General features: G+C 41.4%; 1 protein-coding gene and 1 long non-coding RNA gene across 4 annotated transcripts; one reads left to right on the top strand and one right to left on the bottom strand.

Annotated features, from left to right (window-relative positions):
• The first annotated feature begins 795 nt into the window (after positions 1-795).
• LOC113586564 lies at positions 796-12,840 on the top strand. Of its 2 annotated transcripts, none has more exons than XR_003411631.2 (4): positions 796-867; positions 1,440-1,610; positions 12,356-12,543; positions 12,634-12,840. It is a non-coding gene; the product is annotated as an uncharacterized LOC113586564 (long non-coding RNA). The 2 variants fall into 2 exon arrangements; XR_004776556.1 differs by lacking the exons at positions 796-867; positions 1,440-1,610 and adding exons at positions 5,366-5,916; positions 7,240-7,356.
• Positions 1,637-23,009, bottom strand: ddc (dopa decarboxylase). Of its 2 annotated transcripts, XM_027024759.2 has the most exons (14): positions 22,869-23,009; positions 16,626-16,834; positions 15,275-15,388; positions 14,856-14,975; positions 10,695-10,829; positions 9,914-10,057; positions 9,478-9,544; positions 9,270-9,364; positions 8,269-8,336; positions 6,280-6,356; positions 5,340-5,359; positions 4,230-4,328; positions 2,995-3,096; positions 1,637-2,633 (listed from the first exon to the last, which is right to left on the bottom strand). In XM_027024759.2, the coding sequence occupies exons 2-14, from the start codon at positions 16,824-16,826 to the stop codon at positions 2,433-2,435; spliced, it is 1,443 nt and encodes a 480-aa protein (XP_026880560.1). In that variant the 5' UTR covers positions 16,827-16,834; positions 22,869-23,009; the 3' UTR covers positions 1,637-2,432. The 2 variants fall into 2 exon arrangements, with proteins under 2 accessions (XP_026880560.1, XP_026880561.1); XM_027024760.2 differs by lacking the exons at positions 14,856-14,975; positions 15,275-15,388.

Genomic DNA, 23,009 nt, shown 5'->3' with positions numbered 1-23,009 from the left:
GGGGCTCAGTCTTTTCCTATAAAGACCCAACAATATGGTGGTCGAGGCTATATAGATATATAGATAGAAAGCCCCCAAACTACACTACAGCAGGGATACTAATTTATTGGAACTCTGATACCCTAGTCATTGTCTGAGACTACTGGTACAATGGGATGCTCATATCAATGTTGAAACAGCCTCTTGCTGTTTCAGGGAGGTTTTTCTTGCCATTATTGTCTTGATTCTTGTAAAACTGCTTTGTCACAGCACTTGCAGAGATTTAAATAAAACTGAATTGATGTGACAAGTCCTCAAGGTGTTTTTAGGGTGTTCACCCTATATTAGGAGGCTTATAGTCTTGATCCATTCCATAGGGTGCTTAGACCTCATCCAACTAATCAGATCCTCAGGCTGGTTTCACAACTGTACAAAAAGGTTTGGTCAACAGCTTGATCAAACCATTGTTTATTAAAAGCTCTTAGCACTCCTGGTGACTTCAGTGAGAAGTAAATATCAGGGTATGAGAAGTGTTATATAAAGTATTTTGAAACTGCCTTTCCTATTATGAGGTGTTGAAAAGGTTTGACATTTTTTATTCTTAAACTCACCTTGCTCAAATAATTTTTGCAAGACAAGGATGTTGTTTTGAGGCGGTATCTGTCAAAGCATTTCCCTTGGGAAGTGTAGTTGTTGGCCAGAGGAGGATGGGCCCCCCCCCTTTTGAGTCTTGGTTCCTCTCAAGGTTTCGTCATCATGCTTTATGGAGATTTTCTTCCCCAAGGTTGCACTTGGCTTGCTCACTGGGGGCTTGGACTCAGATATGTGTAAAGCTGCTTTGTAACAACGGTTATAGCTGTGCTTTTGCTGCGGCTATATAAAATGCTGGTATGAATTGCATTTAAGTAAAAATGTATACAGATTTTTAAAAATGGGTTAATTTAATGGTTAAGCAGAGACCAAGAAAATTAATTTGCAAATAATGTGTTCTAAATATATCGGCTGTCAAAAATGTGACCTACAAAAACGCGTAGGCATACTGATAGTTTAGTAGTTTCATTTGTTGACACTTGAAGCTCGCTGAAGACTTTGATTTTAATTACATAGCATTCATGTTACTGAGTCAAGCCTAACTTGCCTTTAAATCCATGAAGATTCAACCGTTAAACCTTTACAATTACGTTATAGTACAACATCGTTTGTTTCTAAATCAGTACACCTGATGAGCACTACAAATTTCATAGCTAAGAGAAAAGATCTTATTGAATGCGTTAAGATATTTAACCAAAAAAAAAAACCATTTTAATGCGGAAATATTCAAATCTGTCGTAGTTTTTAAGAAACTGTAATTCTCTAACGTCGTGGTCCCTAGAAACGTTAGGCCTGTATTTAAAAATGTATAATATATAAATAGCATATTTGATATTGTATTTTTGATTCTTTTTATATTTGAACTACAGATATCTGTTCACGCAGTTAAAGTGGCGAGGTGCGCGCTAAGACCAAGCAGCAGACCGGTCGCACTGCGCAGCCCGGAGGCGCTCTGGAGAGATATTTTACAGCTGTCTTTTCTCATTATAACAACCGCTCCAAATGAGAGCAGACGAGGTCTCCGTCTGCAAAGAAATCTGGTTAGTACCGTCCGACCTGGCTGGCAACCGTCTTGCAGCTGGGCAGTACAGGCGTACACGTGACGCGTGGTCAAACGTTAAGCCTGCACATGTTTTGCACGGTGCGCCTATATCCGTGTGCCTGTGCTGTGTAAACTCATTTGCAAAAAAAAAAAAAAAGTTTGATGATAACGCATGTGTTGTGACAGGCCGATAACTGCCTTGACATAAGGCTTGTGGATTTCTTCATAGAGCCTGTAAAACACAGATCAGCACGCGAGCGCTTAAAGTCAACGCATGTGTGGCTAATCAGCAATGACATTTTTATTCGCTTCAGGGGTCACTGCAGTAGTCAACACGTACCAAAGACGCGGAATTACATGAAAGCAAGCTACAGTTGATTTTGTTTTCTGTGATATTTTTTATAACATTTCATCATATCAACTAACAATGCATTTTTCTGTTGTTTTGGTACGCTGTAGGTCATGTACTCGATAATGCAGTGAGAAAATGATGTAAATATCCATTAAGCCTCTGTTCATTTTATTCCAGTAATAACGGTGCATTCTACTTATTCTTTGATTTGTACTTCATCTCTCAACAGTGAATTCTGACACACACACACATATCCACAAACACTGTCATAGTAGTAGACGTACAAGCTTTGGGAAAATACAGCCACAAACCAGCCGCCAAAAAGTGCTGTTTACACACAGATACTGAGATTGTAAAAATAGACAGTTGGATACACACACACACACACACACACACACACGGAGCGGCGAATGAGCAGAGAGAAGTGTAGCAGCAGGGCAGGTGTAAGCCGGAGTGGTCGGGCAGCGGTCAGCGCTTCTGCCCTCGCAGCAGCTCGGACGCCAGCTCAGAGATGTGGCGCCAGGCCTCCTGCGCGTGCCGCGACTCGGTGGTCCGCGAGCACACGGCGAAGCGCAGCACGAACGCGCCCGCCAGCTGACACGGCACCAGGTGAACGCGCCGCGCGCCGTTGATCCTCCTCAGCAGGAGCTCGTTAAGTTCGTTGGAGCCCTGGGCGCGGCGAAATAAAAGAAGTGAGGAATCAGCAAAAGCAGAGAGAGGGGGAAAAAAACAATACATTTTATATGAAAAACACAAGGATGTGTTGTATTCAAATCACCGTTTGAATTCTACATATTGCGCAGTAAATAAACACTGAGCTCGAACTAGTACATTCAGTGAAAGCAAAGCTGAGTTCACTGATTTCATACGAAAATTGCAGCAATTAATTTCCACATTACTTGCAGCTTTCCTCCTCCGACTGAAGTGACTCTTTTGTAATTTTGCTGAGAGAAGACTGTTTGTCACAGAAAGATGTTTAGGGCTCATGTAAGAGGGAGGCCGGAGCGGCTTTGGTTGGTACCTCACTCACCTTTAGTCTGAAGCAAACCAAGCCCAACACCACGTCCGCACAGATTTCGAAGCGCTCGTCATTTCGGACCAAACGCTCAAATTCCTTAGCCAGACCGACATGCTGAAACACCATCATTATTATTATTATTATTATTATTATTATTATTATTATTATTATAGTTGTGCTACATCCTACAGTTAAATACAAGGTAAATTAATAAAAACACTTGTACATTTCAGATAAAGCCATGTGACATTATTTTGAAGTCATTTACTACCCAGAAGTAGCAAACAATATTTCTGAAAGCAACTGTTTATTATTATTATTAGTTATTTATTAATTAATACATTATATATATATATATATATATATATATTTTTTTTTTTTTTTTTTTTTTTTTTTTAAATACAGTACAGCAGACATGAGATGTGGCTAGTGGTAGCTCAGTGTTAAGGTACTTGTAATCGGAAGGTTAATGGTTCAAACCCCACCACTGCCAAGTTGCCACTGTTGGGCCTCTGAGCAAGAGCAATTGAAGATTAAGGGCCAAGTTATACTCAGTCATAATTGTAAGTTGCTTTGGATAAAAGCATCAGCTAAATGCCATAAATGTAAATGAAGAATCGATTTGCTTTGTTGTCCTCAAATGAACCACTTTATGCGCCATATAATGGGTTCACCACATGAAGGTGGCTACGTTTAAAATAGATTTAGTACAAAATCTCTGACCCAGGCTACTAGGTGTCAGTATAATGGTTGTTTTATAAAGTGAAGAAGAAATCATCAGGAAAATATAATTAAAAATAGCTATCAGAAATGGTCAAAACACTCCTCTCCCCTCCTATTTCCTTATTCTCAGTCTGCATTGTACAGCGGCTCAGACCAGACTGGTAACAATTACATGACTCATTCAGACCGAACAACTGAATGATCAGTGCTAGATGTGAAATACAATGTGGTATTCAGTCTGTTAAAACTGACAAACCAGATACATGCCCTGTTTCATATGTGGCAGATAATCACAATATATTAATATTCATAATAATATACTATGAATACAGGCTCATGCAGATGTTGCACATGCAGAGCAAAATACATTTAAATATAAATATGTAATTTACTCTACACACCATTACAATTCATCTGTAATTATCATTTACCAGCTGGGACTCACACAGAGGGCATGTGATGGGAAGGTTCTTATTGGCTGTGCGAATGATGTGATTGACAGGCCAGGCCAATAGACGTGTTACCTTGCGGATGTATGCCTGCAGACCTCTCAGGCCGTACATGCGGAACACGAACCACAACTTCAGTGAACGGAACCTCCGACCCAGTGGAATCTGCCAGTGCTGCATAAGGACAAGAGACACATGAACGAACAAACAAACAAACAAACAAACAAACACACACACACACACACACACAGAGGGTTTCCATTGTACTATATATTGATATATTGTAACAAAATATCTTCACCTGTAGCTAATCTTAATGAACTTTGCTCTTGTAGGTATTGTTACGACCTTTGCTGGGTCGTTTTTTTTTTTTTTATTATCTGCTTATATGTATTTTGTTGCAGGTTATCTTGTCATGTTTCCATCGTTGTGCCAGGTGCTGACAATTGACGGTGATTGCAGCGTGTGGCCTGATTGGTCATCTGAACGGTTTTGTTTGGGGGCTGTGAGTATTCGAGGGTGTTGCGTTTAGTTCGGTTATGTCTCAGAGGATGTTGGTCATAGAGATGTAGGGAGATGACGGCATTTATTTTGGGTACTTTCTTTATTCTATGTTTTTGGTTTAGGGAGTTAGGGCATGTTTTTGTTGATCCTTTATGTTTGTTCTTTTTCTTGTTAGGCAAGTTATTTCATCGTTCCAGACCTGTTTGTTTGTTGTTTTGGCATCGTCATCTCCCGACATACACCCCTCTACGAATAAATACCACTTTTATTTTATTATTACTTTATTTTCCCCGTCTCTCCTTTTTTCTGTTACGGTCTAGAGCCTAGACCGGGTCGTAACAGTATTCTTATTTTATACTTTATTTTTGTTTAAAAAAATACCAGAGGGCATCATGTTCCCATATCGAAGTTGTCACGTTTCTGTCCATCATTGTGGGAACATCTAGTCCCCATAGTAAAGCAAAGCCCACATACAAACCCATATTATATATTTCTACACTTTTTATTGACAGTCTGATTAAATACAGCATCAAGGACAAACAGCTGTTGGAGAAATGACTGTAGATGCACTTAAACAGTATCACTCTTCTGTTGATACTGTACACACCTCCCCCCTACACACACACACACATAGCAGTCTCCTGCAGAAACATATACAATATCTTCATATTAAATACTTACTCTGTAATCTGTCACAAGCCCTGCAAAAAAAAACCAACAACAACCCAGAGATCATTTAGAAATCATTTCAATACGTGCATATTCAAATACTTGGTTTATACAAAACCTATTAGAAACTTGTGTTGTCTTGGCTGTTTATTGTTTAAAGTTCTAGGGTAAGTACATCCTGTTACAATGTCACTCTTGGTTTATTCTCTGATGTTCAGCATGTGAAAGTAAACAGCATTTAAAATGAGTTGAGCCCGTATCTTAGTGCTGTTGCTGATGACATACCTTTCAGCTGCCCTTTCACCGAGAAAAGCCTGGAGCTGGTGTAACTTCATTAGGCTTCTGCTGTTTGAGGTGGGACTGGCTATTGTTAACAAGCTATGGATATGGCTCTGAAGTGCGTGCGTGTGTGCACGTGTGTGTGTGTTTGCGTGGGCTCAGAGAGACAGGGCCAGCCTTTTGTTTTATTGTCATCACCATTAAGCGGGAGAGCCAGCTGCAGCACAGCTGTGATGGCTAAAGCACCAGCTACAGGAGCCCCCCCCATTGGAAATAACAGGGGAGCAACAGGCAGCAGACGGCATCATGGGTAATTAGAGCATGCGCTTTTGTAGAGCAGGAGTATGAGTGGCAGTGAATGACATGCAAATACCTGCCACTTTCAGGCACCTTACAAAGCAGTAGCACTTTGAAAAACATGCACACACAAACGCACGATAACACTTAACTCTCCATACAACTTTAAAGTCCTTTTAGGGGCACAGAATACGGTGTCCTTTTCTTTTTAAACTGGCAAATTAAATATTAAATTGAAATGAAAAAATACTATAATCACTGAGAATAGCACATATTCCATTAAAATTTTTGTTCAATAGGTTAAAACCGAAGACCTAACAAAAACTAAAACCTAAATGTTTGAACATTAACTCTGGTATAATTGCTATGCAAGTACCTGACTCTTGGTGGTCATGCTTCAGGTAAAGCGGGTCCATCTTAAAAGCACCAATGATGTCGGCTCTTCTCTTTACCCTAAACAAAAGTTAAACGAGGTTTTTCGTCAGATACTCATAAATGTTAGTTTTGGGTTTATGAGAAAGGTAATTAAAGGTGGGGGGGGGGGGGGCATGGTGCACTAGAGGGATATTCTAATATTAACTGCTCATACATGAGTGATATCTACACCGTGTGGGTCAGACCAAGTAGCTTGGCTGCTATGATGCTACAGCAAGTATTTGCTGTATATTAGTTTAGAAACGGCTTGCCCATTAAACCAGCCCAAAGTGGTTACAAGAACTATTATATGATGATTCATTGTGTATGATACAAGGAAGTAAACTAATATATACTGTTCTCAACTGCATTTCAGTGGGTAGCCATAATACTAGAAGCTCACGCTAGTGAGTTGGTGCATTTACCAAATTGTAATTGCATATAAAACTCATACTTGTTCAGTTTTATTATACACAGCAGGTAGCCTAATCTACAACTACAACAGACACAGGTAAAGCTCAGAGAGTAGCTCTGCTATTAAAGGGGACAGATTTTTCTCTCTTTCTTTTGGTGTGTTATATAGCTTTCTGTGCATGTAAACGGTCTGCAAAGTTACAAAGCCCAAAGCACACACCAGAGTGAGTAACTCTCTCCCAAAGAAACCACTTTACTCAAATGCCTAAAACACCTCGTTGGAATTTCAGTCATAGGTGATGACACACCTTCCATATTGCCTGCCTACTGGCAAGCTAGGCAGGGCCTCACATAACACAAGCACTGGAGACCGAGTTTGTTCAGTATCGTAAGCATGTGCTTTGCGTGCTCTGCCAAAAGTACCACAAAGAAGCCAGTGTTTGAATTTTATTTTTTACCACTGCTACATCTTGCAATTGTTTTACTGTGTGCTCTGTACTTTATGGAGGACTGCCTCAATAACCATGCACAGATCAGTGCTGGATTTTTGCATCTGTTCCACATCTACTCCTGAAGGATGGTGCAGTTTCAGTGGTGTGTTTGGGAAGATTCAGGTTCACAACCGGTATGTATGCATTAGTATTTGTGGATTTGTAATGTATTACAAGGTATTACAACATTCCATACTATGAGTGTTCAAGTGCAGAATTGTTGGCTGTAGCTAGCTTAACCCATTGCTCATGGTAGGCTTCTCGATTAACGAATCTAACTTGACAACTATAGGGTTATGATGGATTTGCTAATAAGCCACAGGCCCACTTTTACTTAATTGTATGAAATATGGCGATGGGTTTTTTCAACCGCTAGATGTCGAACAGTGTTCACATGTGGAGGGGTATTTATGATTACAAGCTGTAATGTTATATACTATGCCCAGTTCTGCCCATCTGCAGGCACTGGATGCCTATTTGCGGGACCGCCAACAGCTTGGAAAATACTGTAATGAGTGCTAACACCAGTGTTTACAACTGCTCAGGAGACAAGGGTCTGTTTTCAGAGTGCAAGTCGAGCGGAACGTGCAGCGGCGGAACAGCTCTGGCACCGTGAGCGAGCTGACCAATTAGCACAGACTGAGCTCATCAGAGAGGGGTGTTGAAGACACAAGACCTCTAACCGAGCTTTTCAGACAGATGGTGAAAAATGTTCAATATGAGGGAAATAATATGCTTTTGGGGCACTGGAGCATGTACCTCTATACTAGTAGATGCTAGTACTAGTAAAATGAACATTGAAAAGGAACATAATAGGTCCCCTTTAAATGAAATGATCCAGCACACTGCCCACACTGAGCCTTGCTGTTGTCCTGATTGCCTGGTGATGACACACAGGGCAGCTGTATTGGTCTCCTTGTTCTATGTATATCCATACTGACAGAAAAGACCTTAAAACACATTTGGTGGAAGTGATCTGAGCAAAACAAAAATGGAGCTTTAATGAAGAAAGCACGTAGAAGCCTCGTAAAGACGAAGCAACTCACCACATTGTGGAGCAGTCAAAGTTAACTAGGAGCCATTTATGAGGGTTAAAATTGAAGGAGTCAGCAAACTGGAAAACAGACAAAATGCAGAACACACTTTAACGTTTCACACAGTTGGCATAAACCCAACCCTCTTTGAAATGTTGAGTTGGAAAATAAAAATGTGGAGTGTAGGTTTTTTATACCTTTTTTTTAGTTTATTATTTTCTTTCATGCTTAGAACATCATTTTAAAAACACATTTGAAGTTTCGTTGTAAAACGTGCACAGAGTTTGCCTGGTTATTATATACATTCATTTGTGTTGTTTTTTTTTTTTACTGAGAAACAAGAATATAGTATGTAGAATCTTCTGTCTCACTCACTCACACACCCCCCTCTCTATCTGTGTTTTCCATCTGTTCTGTACCCTCCCCTTCACCAACATTCCCTGCATCAGGTGCAATAACAGTAGACTGATGGTTTGAGAATAAATCACAGGCTGTATGTGGGCAGCCCGACTGTTGCCATGCCAGAAGGACCTTCCCAGAATTCGCTTCCTGGCAACCAGAGCCAACACAGGAAATGACCTCCCACCGTCATTCAGGGTTATGATAAAACCTTGGCCTTTTGTAGCAGAAACCGCAGATCTGGTGTTGTTTGAACTGCTGATAATAAACAGGGAGATTTTGTGCGAGAGGGAAAGGGAGGGGCTTATCTTAAGGTCTGCGTACACCTCAGGAAATTACTTTACCCTTATCTCCAAGATACTCAGCTGGGTGCCACAGCGACTCAGACTCTCTTTAATTTCCCGCCAATTTCTCTGCAGACAGCTCACAGGAGCTAGCATAATTTTTGACATTTGAATACTTTTGTTTGCGCGCACACACACCACAATTCCTGCTGCCCTCTGACTGATAGCTTGCGTCAGCGTAGCTCAGCTACAATTAAGACTGCGGTTACCACAGCAACCTTTCTGGAGTTGCCCTGCGGCTCAGCAGTCAGGATGGGTGACGATTCTCACCTCCACGCCATCCAAGAGAGGGCGGAACTCAGGGCAAATGAACGCACTCCCTGCGTACGCCGCGTCAATGTGCATCCACATGCCCTCTGCGTTACCTGTGGTGGTACAGACAAGAAAACAAAGTCTTCCTGCTCAGTGTGACTGCATTTAATGTGTTGTAAAACAGTAAAGCAACTGGCAGTGTGCACGGACTGACGGGCGTACTCACATATTGGGCCAAGCTCGGTGATGCGGTCGAACGCGCATGAGGGAGTGGTTCCTAGTGTGGCACAGAACTGGCCAGAATCAAATTCACAAAGAGAATTCAGTCTCTGTCACATGAATCTCAGTCTCAGTCACGTGATGCACATATCCGTCACATGAATCTCAGTCTCTGCCACATGAAGCGCGTGATGTCACCTTTGTCACTAATGAATATGAATGCTGGTTGTTTTAAATATTTTCTAATCCTTATATATCTAAGATACTATGCAATCACAGTTCTCTTCCACCTTGAAGGCCTGTTTGCCAAAACACATTGGTTTGAAATAAAAAAGTGTGGACACCCTAGTCTAGTATAGCACACAGGTGAGACTGACATGACGTGCCCTAACCGTGCCCTCTGGAGCAGCTGAATGGTGTGGAAGAGGATGAGGGGAGCTTACGTAAAACGGGATGAGGCCTGATGCTTTGTCCTCTTCCAGGGTTTTCCGAAACGTCTCCCCACACACGGCAAACTTGCCATCAGTTGACATTTTTTTCATTCTCACACCTCCGATTAGACCTGCCCTCTCAACTGAGGAATGAGCCTGTGGGCACAGATTATATGATGTACATTTAAATATACATTACTAATATTAATATACATTTAACTATATAATAATGCATTATTTATTCTAAAACTATGCAAATTATTTGCCTGACGTAATTCCAATGCTCACACAAACCACCATATTATCTTACGTTTTCCTAGCTTTATGTGTATCTTTGTCACACAGCAGTCTGGCCTCTACTGAGCTCTGGCATTTCAGACTTTCTTTGAAAAAACTAAGCACTTAACATTTCACATTTAAAAGGCAGGTTGACCAGTAAGAACGGGCACAGTCCTGATCCTGAGGAGAGCCCTTCGTCATGTGGCCCTAAGAGAGGACTGCTGTCTAGTTTTCAACTGGACCAAGCATCTAATCCATATTCATCAGCACTAACTAGTTAGCAGCAGAGAAGGATAAAAAATAAGTGTGTGTGCAGAATATGAAACTAACTAGGTAATGCAAACATCACAGATCAAAGACCCCCAAGCTGTTAGTGTTTCTCGCTGTCATCGAAATTTACATTTCTACATGTTTTTAAATTGATCAATAAATTTGTTTTCAGTAGCTTGAGTTTATTTGGAAAGTCAAAAGGTTCAAATTAGGACCTTCCATGCTGGAATCCACAGAATCTTACCTGATCTGAGGAGTAGGCCACTAGTTTGGAGATGATTTCGACTTCAGAGCGCTGAGGATCATGAGCTTGAATCTGCTTGACTATCCTGGAGCGAGCGGCGAGAAGTGCTACCAGAGTAGCTTCGCTGGCAGTACCCTAAAACCAAACACAAACATCTGTCACATAAACAGCTGTGACAGGAACACAGGCATCTACTCATGTTCAACCTCCAACATGTCGAGTCAAGTCAAATTTATTTATACAACGCTTTTCACAACAGGTGTTGTCACAAAGCATCTTTACAAATGTCCGAGTCCAAGCCAAGGGCGAGAGTGTCAAGTAAAATCTCCCTAGAGCATGAGGAAGAAACCTTGAGAGGAACCAAGGCTCAATGGGGGGGTTTGTCCTCTGGCCGACAACGGACATTACAATAGCAACAATATAAAAAGTATAAACAGCAGAATAATCCTGATCATGAAGATGGACAAACATCCAAAACATCGTTACTGCAGATGACTGGCTGCATGTCGAGTTATTCCATTGAGAATATTTCCACCCAAAGTGCTGATGCTAACTGTGAATGAAACGCAGCAAAGGGTCAGTCGGCGTCATGTGAATGACACGCAAAGTGGCGTCATATGAGTGACATTGTGCTAAATCACGTCTTGAGTGACCTCATGCTACTTGGAATCATATGAATGAGATTGTGCTAAGTGGCTAAGTGCACCATCATTTATTCAAGTGCCGTCATATGGTTGACATTGTGCTAAGTGCCTGTCATATGAGTGACACCTGCTAGCTGCATTCACTGCAGACTGCAGGTTTCTTCTTTTAATTGGTGCATAATCACAATGTTATCTTGCTGATGTACTGGGCATTGAACATGCTGTGAACACATTTGATCAGTCTACATATTTACATTTACAGCATTTAGCTGACACGTTTATCCAAAGCAACTTACAATTATGACTAAATACAACTTGCGCAGTTGAGGGTTAAGGGTTAAGGGCCTTGCTCAGGGGCCCAGCAGTGGCAACTTGGCGGTAGTGGGGCTTGAAGTGGAAACCTTCAGATTACTAGTTAAGTACCTTAACAACTGAGCTACCACTGCCTCCATGATATGGTCTTACTACTGTTCTATCTAAAATCACCCCTCAAATAATGCAAAGGTCAGCAAGGAATATGAGGACAGTTTCACACTAGAGTTCTTTGTTCCAGATCCGCTTGCTCTGCGAGTTTGGTACGTTTGGTCAAGTGTGAAAGCACTTTGAGTCTGGGAGTGGCAGAGAACTGACCTCTGGTCCTGAAATCGATGAGTCTGTCCAAGGAAAATCATAAAAAGCAGTAAACAGATGAACCATTTCGCACACAGAAATGTGACGTATGGAACTGCGCAATCAATACACACGAATTCTTCTGTGTGAGAGCAACCAGCAACAGAGACCCTCCCCCAACCAAGAGCAGAATCGGTCCTGGGTGCCGACTCGGATATTTGGAACAAGTGTGACAACACTCTAAAACTGCCCCTCTCTATCACTCAGGACTCAAAGCAGTGTGCATATTAAAGATTGATTTGATATTTGCAATGACATGTTCAACATGTTTGGACGTGAGCCAGCACTGACGGCGCAGATGCACCCGTGTTGGGTTTGAGTGGGCTGTCTTTCTCTCCCCATGAACAGGGAGGTGCTCCACTTCAAGCAGGTTCACCGCGTTTCGAGCCGGGTGCCTGTGCCGACGATGCTTGCTTTGATCTCTCTGTCTCTCTCTGAGCTCAAAACACACATCCACAACCTCATCACCACAGCGAAACACTTGAAGTGGGGGTGGGGCACTGCTGTGTGACCTCTCACTTATGCAAACATTTCAGGTAAAAAAAATCTTTACTGTTTTTATTAAAATAAGATATGATGTCTGAAATATTGGGAATATTACATCTAATAATTTTTTTTTTTGGCAGGACTACATTACTGTGGAAAAAATAGCAAAGCAGTGAAATAATCTGTTATTTGTAACAATATTTCCAAATAACTTTAATCTGCTTTAAATTTACAACTAAAACCTGCTGCAATTTTTTTATTATGCACTGTGTAATATATTATTTAATTTTTGCATCTTTTTTTTAATGTATCTTTTATTCATGTTTAATTTTATTTCTTTAATTTCAATTGGGTTTTAATCATTAATCTTTATCTAAATATATTTTCTTATTTTAATTCATTTTGAATATTTCAGTATTTAATTTGTTTTCTAAAATATATTTAACTATGTAAATAAATTGTTTTTAACATTTTCTTTTTTTTATATATATATATATATATTTTTGTAAAAAACCTTCCAGAGGAGATGGATTTCAGGGTGTAATAAGCTTTATTTTTCTTCTATGTAATTGTGAGAGGGAGCTGCCTCAGCCTGGGTTTGCGTCCTGGGTGGGGTGGCTGCCTTCGGCCTTCGTTATAGTAATATTTATTTTCTGTAAAGCACTTTGTAAACTGTTTTTAAAAGTGCTATACAAAAAGTTAAATACAGTTCTAGGCTACTGCTCTGTTCCCTAATGATGGTGTTGGGAATCATCTAATTTCAGCCAATCAGTATGACTATACACGCCAGAATATTAATACACTGCAACAGAACTGTCTATCAAATACAAGGAACAATCAATCAGAAGCTACTCAATGGCATTCCAGCATGAAACATGTTATTTCTGGAATTATGAGACCTCTGGTCTATTTAAATGAATGTGATAAATTAAGCAGTAAAGCAAGCAATAAGTAAGGCAATTGAAACTAATAGATTAATGTTCTGTGTCAGTGAGATCCTCATATTAAAAGGTCCTCATAACAAAAGGTCATTGCTCAAAAAAACCCCCCAAAAAACAAAACAAAACCAGAGGCATTATAAATAGATAAAAATACATTTCTGAATGTCTATTACAAGCACCAGCCTAGATGTGCTAGTTAAACGCGAATGATTGTCTGCTATCATTGTTCTGCCTGCCTCCCTATGTCCATCTCAGCATCGTTTCTAATGCCCACAGGCTGCTTCCCACCTCATCCAGAACACAGCAAGTGCAGTTAGTTGCCATAGTGAGTTTCAATGAAAGGCCCAGAGACAAAACAGAGGGATGCACTCACCCAGACACACACACATAGACGCACACACACCAAAGCACACGCACACATTCGCACGCGCCAACACACGAATACCTAAAAAGACACAAAACATCGAATGAGTCAAAAACAATGATGCATTATCAGTGAGCAGTACCGCGTTGGGTTTCCGGCAGTCAGAAGGAGCCCAGCTGCACGAAGCTGAACTCAAGGCTAAATTAAGGTAAAGTGTCCTCATCTCATGCCACCACGACGCCTTCGCCTGACACAGTAAAAGCCAATTTCCCAGCAGGCTGCCGATCTTTGCAGCACACAAACAGAAATCAATGACCGAGAGATTGTTGTTTTGGAGAGCAGTCGACGTTTCCGTGCAAGTGCTATGTTTTGTTTTGCTTTTAAAATTTAAAATCAAATTGTCCGAAACATTCTCAGTGCGCGAATCAAATAAGGCATGGCCCGTGATAGATGCTTGAAGTGACATTCAAGCGACATTCGTGTCGCTGTGAAAACACCATTAACTCAAGGCCTGCCCTTTGGGTTGAAACACAAACATGTTTAACACACGAGTCAAGAACCCAATGCAATTTGATGACCCCAGAGCAGTACTTTTATAAACCCTCAGTTTGACATACTAGACACAGAATTATAAGAAGGCCTAAACCATAAATTTACAATGAATGAAGAGCAACATAGTGTAGGTACTCCAGTTAAAAATACAATTTACCAAGTACCATTTTTGACATTTTGTACTAATTATCGCGTAGACTTTTATAGATCTTGTGAACAGAAAAAGGTTCACACCAACCTGTCAAATAAATTCACTTTCAGACCTCAGGAACCTTTGTACATGATACATTTTTTACATTTACTTTTGATACTTATGTAGGATTTTAATATAGATTCAAGACTTTTGGATGGACCTTTGAATGCAGGACATTCTATTTCAACAGTAATTTTTACTAGTAAGCTATTTTAACTTGTACTTACAGGGTGGCTTGTATACTTGTTCCATCACTGAAAAGGATGCAGAAGGTCTGGGGGCTGATCTGAATCAGAAAGTCTGGAAGCTCACCTGAATCACTCCACCACCTTGGCCTTCGGTGCCAGCTAGAAAATCCTTCGGCAGTCTGAGCATCTTCCCAAGCCAATCAAGCATCACCGTCTCCAGCTCAGTACAGGCCGGACTGGCTGCCTGTGGCGTGTCCGCCATAGAGCACATCGGCAGAACACACAAACGAGGTTCAGTTTTAAGCTCATTCCATTTATGTGTTTATGTATTAATGAAAACGACTGATCCATGCAAAATTGTAGCATTTTGGCAACACGGGGTTCTCCATGTGAATGAAGCACATTTGAAAGGGGGAAAAAAAGGAAGTGAAGAGGGGATGATGGATGGATGGAAGGAGGGAGGTGTGGAGGGATGGAAAAGTGAAAGGATGGACAGAGAGCTGCAGGGATGGATGGATGGACAGATGAGTGGATAAGGCGTACCCAGGAGAAGCCGATGCAGCCAATTGCCCCGCATAGCATATCTGCTAACATGGCAGGGAAGGAGCTGGCCGTAGGGAAATATGCAAAGAAGAACGGGCTGTGCCAGTGGGTGACCTGCATTAAGACACCACCGTCACCCGCCACATTACACAGGCATAACAAAGCATCCTGGGAGTCTACAAACATACAGACTCCTGGGAGTCTACATCCTGGGAGTCTACAAACATACAGACTCACAATTTCATTGAACAAATCACGATTGAAAGCGTTACACGTCATAGTCAAGTGTTGAACATTAACTTTGCCGTTTGTCTTGATGCATCAGGCAGGATTGTGGTTGATGGGGAAATTGTACTGTTGTTCCTCGTGTTCTATGCTAGATTAAAAGAAATTCCATAGGAGGAAGAAAAACAATGCTGGACAGCGTGGGTCTGTCTTCCCCTTACAGCATGTTCACATTATGAATCATTCCTTAGCAGTTATATGTGTAAATAACCAGGCTTAAAACTGGTCCAAGGGAAACGGTAACTTTTAACTAATCTAATTAGGACAGCGAAAGAAGATAACACTAAAACCCGACTTAAACTGTTGGGATTAAACACTGACTTTCCCTGATTGCTGACATTGGAAGGTCTTTGTAATGTCTCCAGAATTATGAGACTATTCAGAAGAGAAACAACTGGTATAAAACAGTATATCCTCTTAGACATTTAGTATATTAAGGGAGCGTTTTTTTTACCTTAAAAAGTAACATTTCATTATTTTATTCACAAGTGTAAGTGAATTCATTCACCTCCAGCAGAATGGCTAGAGGTGTTTAATGAATGAGGACTTTCCTCCTATTTTCAATTGTCTTAGTCACAAGCTATGATTAAGAAGTGAAGGAGAATGACTGGGTTTTTAGGAGGAGCCTTCTCAACAATTTGAATAATATTCATCTAATACATACAGGCATATCTAACAGCAAACACCATCTTAATTTCTAGTTGAGCTACAACATACTCTATGTAAACAGACTAACAGACTGAATAAACATCCTCTCGTGAGGTAAATTTCATCCCCTGAATGATCCAAACTTGTTTATTCATTAGAGGGGTTTTTTTTGCCTCCGTGTTGCTTTAAACTGGCTGATAGTGTCCAACTGTATAGATCAAAAGGAAAATACACTTAGGCCTCTTTAATGGCTTAATAGAAAAATATTTTAAAATCTCAATTTGTAGATCTATACATACTTAACACAGTGCGTCGGCTCACTCCACTCAGAAATATGCTTCCGTGACAATGCAAGCTGGTGGCACTGACATAGTGTTACAAAATGGACGAAGCCAGTGAGAATCAAGTTGCCTCTCACCCCTGGCATGATCACCCTCTCGATATCCTGGATCACATCCTCATAGGCCTCCGGCTCGTCTGGAGCTTCCTCGGGAATGAGGGACCTCAGGTAGCCGGGCTCCACATCTGGGTAGACCTGCCTCTGCTCTATGGTTTCCAGGTAGTCAGCCACGTAGTCCACCATCTCCTTCCCACGCTTCCGGAACTCCGTGATGTCCATCTTGGTGACTGGGTAGAGCAGAGGGGAAGGGCACATGCTGTTCAAACTCAGAAGCAATCGTTTCTGTCGTAAGCAACATCGGCGTATACAGGTTGCATGTTGCACCGTGCCTTTGTGACAGCCAACATCCAGCTCTTTGCTGTCAGTTTATGACCACAGGGTCACTGTAGGCTGGATATTTTTGGAGTAGCAGACCCCATTTAGCATTTAGACCCAACAATGCTGACATCTCGTGTATAAACCTCAGTGATACCACCATGCACCATGTATGCACTCTCAGGAGCTCAGTACCCACTACAGTTCAGCAGTCACGTGAGTCCCTGCATCATTAAAAATTATGGTCTACCATCAAATGATTTTCTGGCCAGTGGTGATGCTTTGGTCAGAACCTGACCAGAGATGACCAAGGTAGGGCAGAGCTGATGAATTGGGCATAGCTGGTATTCTAGTGCCATTGTGATGTGTTAAATGGTATAAGAAATTAAATGAGTCCAGGCACAGAATGATCAATGCTGGATTCACTTTCAGGGCAAATCCCCTGGATCAGCATTTCACTGCTTTAAAACAGCTACTTGATTCACACCTAATCTCATGGAATAAGGAAAAATAAATAAATAATTAAAAGAAAGAAACCAAAAAAAAACCCTCACAGCAATATTATATACTGTATATATACCTGGAAGGTGATAAGGTATTCAGTGACTCTTCTACAGAAACATCCCAAATCCAGCCCGAGTCTTCCTCTCCTCTAACCCTCATATTTGCTATCTGGTCTTCTGGGAATGCAAATATCCCATTTAACCTCTTGCTTGCAGTTCCTCTACCCAAGAGTTTGGAAGGGCCACAAGATTCTTCAACCATGCTGTCTGCCAGCTTTTGGTCTTTCTAATATTCTGTGTACTCACTACCAGCACCAGTTATAATGTTCACCCAATCTGGCCATTCACCAAGTCTGGCCACATCTGTATAAGGCCTCATTTTCTCTGGTTTCTTTGCTGGATTTGTCCAGCTTGATGTGGGCCAAAACGAGAGGCAGTGTACCTTATGTGGTCCAGAATGGTTTAAAGCAGGTACATTGCATTGACATTCACACTGTTTTGTAAGCACTCTTGTTCAGAGTGACTCGTGCTAGCATAAATAGGTTAGTGTCAAAGTTATGAACACATCGACGGTACAACAGTACACCTGCTATGGAGTTTCCTTGACCTTTTGAGAAGAGAGAGAGAAAAAGAGAAAGAAGAGTTGCTGAATATACTACTAATTACTACCAATTATCAGCAAGTAGTAAACCGTAAAAAAGAATTGCTGAATATACTACTAATTCATTCAGCTCTCAAATTTTCAAGCAGTTTCAAATCAATACCTTACTCATAAAAGAAAGCCATCCATCATAATAAAAGCAATGTCAGAATCTCATCTCACAGGCAACAGTGTGCAAATGTACATCAGTGAGATATTTAAGTTTACGGAAGCTGGCCATTCCAATAAAGTGTGTGGTCAGTCTATTTCTTTTCCTTTTTAACTCTTATTATTGTTCTCTCAATCTGACATACAGTCTGTATTCAACCAGTAGGACACATTTGCACCCATTCGAAGCTGGTCACTCTCATTTAGGCAGGAACGTGCCTGAAGAGTAGTGGTTCTTTATTCATGAAAAGCCGTAGTATGATTGTTACCACGGAGCAGCTGTCTAGCATCAAGTCAGAAAAGGAACTGGAATCTCTAGACACCTCACAAATTTATTTGATGTTTTTTATTCATTTGGTTACAATATGATTTAACAAATTTAACCACCACAAAGCTCAAAGTGCTAGAATATTATTATTTGTTCTATTTACTTTTTATACATGTTGTATTCTGTATAATTTACTGTTTTCTACAGGGCAAAATGAATATTTTGAGATATCTTCCAAAGTCCATGGACAGAGTGTGTGATGGATGTGACATACCACTCTTTCACATCAGTCCTGGGCCTCTGAGAGCTCTGGGTGAAAGTGAGGCCTGGTATGGCCAAACCCAACCATGACCAAACCTTTCAAATCTAATACCTGGATTTACTGAATGCTTAACAATGACATTATAGAGTGGAGCCAAAGTTAGCCAGTTAGCTAGCAAGCTGTACTTGCCACAAAACAGAGCTAAACCTTGACTAGATTACGCTACAGCAGATGCTGATGGTCTGTCAGGGTTTATTTCCACAACTCAGCTATCTTAAAAGTGAGTTTGCACATAGGCAAGTTAGGCCAAGAAATCAGGTTCCAAGTGCAGCTATTTTACAGTCACACATTTTATCACTAATCGAGGTGACATCGTCAATGCAAGCGTCATTGTATGCTTAGGAGTGGGATTTTGTGTAGTTATATAGGATAAAGTTGATTGATCCTCGAATGCCATTGGTTATTCATCTGTTGGAGGTGGTCTTCTGATGGTTATTGATTAACTGGTTACCTGGGTCTTGAGACCCAATCTCGGTCGCAGGTTGTAGGCTGACCTTTGATTGGTTGTTCGGAATGTATGGCCCAGGTCCAGCTTGCCGTCTTCTGGCTGTGCATTGATTGACAGAATGCTGGTTAGAACAATAGAACAGAATGTCCTAATCAAGGGATTAAACTTTAATTTCAAAGATGCAGCAAACAGAGAATGGCTGACTTGGAACATGAAATCGGACAATCTACTAGAACAAATACAACGTGAAATACGACAAACAGTAGTACTGGCATTATACCTCAAACACACGCGCAAAGTGCATGCGCTCACCAAAACTGAGCATAACGCACTGAATAACATGAACATATATTCAGCAATTCTCTCTTACTATTTACTACTTGCTGCTAATTAGTAGTATATTCAGCAATTCTTTCTTACTATTTACTACTTGCTGATAATTGGTAGTAATTAGTAATATATTCAACAACTCTTCTTTCTCTTTTTCTCTTTCTCTCCTCAAAAGGTCAAGGAAACTCCATATCAGGTGTACTGTTGTACCATCGATGTGTTCATAACTTTGACACTAACCTATTTATGCTAGCACGAGTCACTCTGGACAAGAGTGCTTACCAAACAGTGTGAATGTCAATGCAATGTACCTGCTTTAAACCATCTGGACCACATAAGATACACTGCCTCTCTTTACTATTGCTATTATTGCTAAGAAATGATCAAAAACTAATCAAAAGAAGGTGGTGTCTGTGCGTATTAACAGTGACATCTGCAGCATGGGTTACTTTCAAGCATCACAGAACCTTCTGACTTGGTATGGACCTCACAAAAGAAACCACAGAAGAAGCATCAGGTACACCACCACAAGGAAGCTAAGAGAAGAAAGTGATAGGATTGCAAGCAACAGCACCTACCCCCATACCCCTACCCCGATGAGCTAGTGGAATACATGCCAGGGTTTATAAGGTGCTTTGTATCTGAAAAGACTGATTTGGAGTCCCACATAAGCCCCCCATTATGCGTGTTGTATGTGTTTGTGCGTCAGCTGCTCAAGAAAACTTCTTTGTTGTCTGTTCTTCTGATTTGCCTTTGGTCTGCACATGTACACTACCCGAAGTGGCCCCAGTGTGCAGAATGAAGCAATCTTCAAGCAATCCACCATCGTCCCCGTCCCGAAGAAACCTCGACCCTCCAACCTCAGTGACTACCGCCCTGTTGCCCTCACATTGGCCGTGATGAAGTGCTTTGAAAAGCTAGTCAGAGACTTCATCACATCTTCACTGCCAGCCTCCATGGACCCACTACAGTTTGCATACCGCCACAACCGCTCCACTGACGATGCAATTGCGCATCTGCTTCACACTACACTGACTCACCTGGACGAAGGGAGGGGAAATTGTGTTAAAATGCTGTTTGTCGACTACAGTTCAGCATTTAACACCATCATCCCCTCCCTACTCACTACTAAGTTGGGGGATCTAGGACTGCATACATCTCTGTGCGACTGGATCTCCAACTTCCTAACAGACAGACCACAATCAGTACGGGTGGGCAACTGTGCCTCATCCACCCTCACCCTCAGCACTGGAGCTCCTCAGGGTTGTGTCCTAAGCCCCCTGCTCTACTCACTGTACACCTACGACTGCACAGCCACTTCCAGCTCCACCATCATTGTCAAGTTTGTTGACGACACCGTTGTCATGGGTCTGATCTCGGACAACGACGAGAGGGCCTACCTGGAGGAGATTAAACACCTGGAAAACTGGTGCCAGGAAAATAATCTCCTCCTAAACGTCAATAAGGCAAAGGAGCTGATCGTGGATTGCAGCAAGAAGCAGGAGCGGCACTACCAACCTGTGAGGATCAGTGGAACCACGGTGGAGAGAGTAGATAGTTTCAGGTACCTTGGTGTTCACATCTCGCATGACCTGTCCTGGTCCCGCCATACCAACTCCCTGGCAAAGAAGGCTCGTCAGCGTCTTTACCACCTCAGACGCCTAAGAAACTTCAGACTGCCCTCCAAGGTACTGCAGAACTTCTACACCTGCACTATCGAGAGCATCCTCACGGGGAACATCACAGTCTGGTTTGGGAATAGCACCAAGCAGGACAGACAAGCACTCCAAAGAGTAGTGCTTTCAGCAGAGCGCATTACTCACACGGAACTTCTTGACCTGCAGACCATCTACTACAAGCGGTGCCAGACCAAGGCCAGGAAGATTGTGAAGGACCCCACCCATCCCAACAATAGGCTCTTCTCTCTGTTGAGGTGAGGAATGCGCTTTCGCTCCCTGAAGACCAAGACAGAGAGACTGAAGAGGAGCTTCTTCCCACAGGCCATTCGGGGAAACTGATAAACTGTGGGGACCACCACCACCATGTAACATAACTGTGTATATATATTATATATATATATATATATATACATATTTATTTATTTATTTATTTTCAATTACCTTGTAACAAAAACTGTAAATATGTTATTCTACAAAATGGATCTGTACATTCTGTACATTGTGTACACAGCCATATACATTGTACATTGTGTATATAATCATAATATACATATATTGTACATACATTGTTAATATATTTTGTACATATATAGAATATATATATATATTTCACATATATAGAATATCTATATTTCTCTATGCACCTGTTTTCTTTTTCCTCAGTTTGGACAGAGCACTCTCAACCATTTCACTGCGAATTATACTGTGTATGACTATGTATGTGACAAATAAACCAAACTTGAAACTTGAATGAACCACATTCAGAGAATGTCTGTAGCATGATATGAAGGTGCAATTACACAGGATATTAATCTGCCGAGCACAGTTCCTCCTGATTCTCTCAAGTAAACACCTTCTTTACCTTAATCCACAATAATACCTTAATCCATAATAATGCAGGTGAGGTGTGGGGCGTGTATGTGTGTTGTGCATGTGTGGGTATAGGTCATCAGCTCACCCACAGGGCTACAGGTCTATTTGATTACATGACACCATTAATACCATTAAAGCTCTTAAATGGTCACTCCCCGCCCCACCCCCTGACCACTGAAACAATTATATACACATGTACAACCACAAACCCACACCTAAAGCTCAATTGCTTTACATTCTCACTGAACTGTAACATAATGAGCAGACCATCTTAGCAGACCAAACTGGACGAGCACTAATCTCGTACAGTGCATAGCCACTGTAATCACACAGATCAGGCAGTTCTGCAGACTGATACACCACCACAAAGGCTTGGCTTTCAAATGACCATCTCACATAAAGCTATGGTCTATATTGTTTTGATTAAGTTTACATTGTTGTTTGTTTGGTTTTTTTTTTGAAGATGGCAAAAAGGTGGAATGTAAAATGACATCAAACGCAAGCTTGTGAACACAGCATGTATGTAAATTCATTTGATCCCTTCCAGACAAGACCCTTGTTCAGCAAGCAATGATGCACACTCACCATGAACCTTGCCCTCTGGTCCAATCATTCAACAAGTGTTATAACTCTGTTTTCTCTATCACTCCCTCTCCCTTCCCCTCTGTTTGCACCTGGTCCCAAACCTGGAATGACAGAGGGGCAGCCAACTTACCAGGTCAGTCCAAAGAGAGTAGTCTTCCTAGTCCTTCTCCACCTCCCTCTGCTCACTGTTCACAGGCGTTCCTTCTGTGTATGGCAAATGCAACGCATGAACTCTCATGTGTACACACACACACGCGCACACACACACACA

The sequence above is a fragment of the Electrophorus electricus genome, chromosome 10, assembly GCF_013358815.1.
Source record: "Electrophorus electricus isolate fEleEle1 chromosome 10, fEleEle1.pri, whole genome shotgun sequence".
NCBI lineage: Eukaryota > Metazoa > Chordata > Actinopteri > Gymnotiformes > Gymnotidae > Electrophorus > Electrophorus electricus.
The sequence above is the reverse complement of the archived record's forward strand: the minus strand, read 5'-3'. Positions and strand labels throughout refer to the sequence as shown.

Excerpts from the sequence above, each read along its gene's own strand:
- ddc (XM_027024759.2), bottom strand. The coding sequence starts at position 16,826 with ATGGACATCACGGAGTTCCGGAAGCGTGGGAAGGAGATGGTGGACTAC. Across the intron at positions 9,365-9,477 it reads CACCGAGCTTGGCCCAATAT|GTAACGCAGAGGGCATGTGG; the intron begins GTGAGTACGCCC and ends GTACCACCACAG. Across the intron at positions 6,357-8,268 it reads TTTGACTGCTCCACAATGTG|GGTAAAGAGAAGAGCCGACA; the intron begins GTGAGTTGCTTC and ends ACTTTTGTTTAG.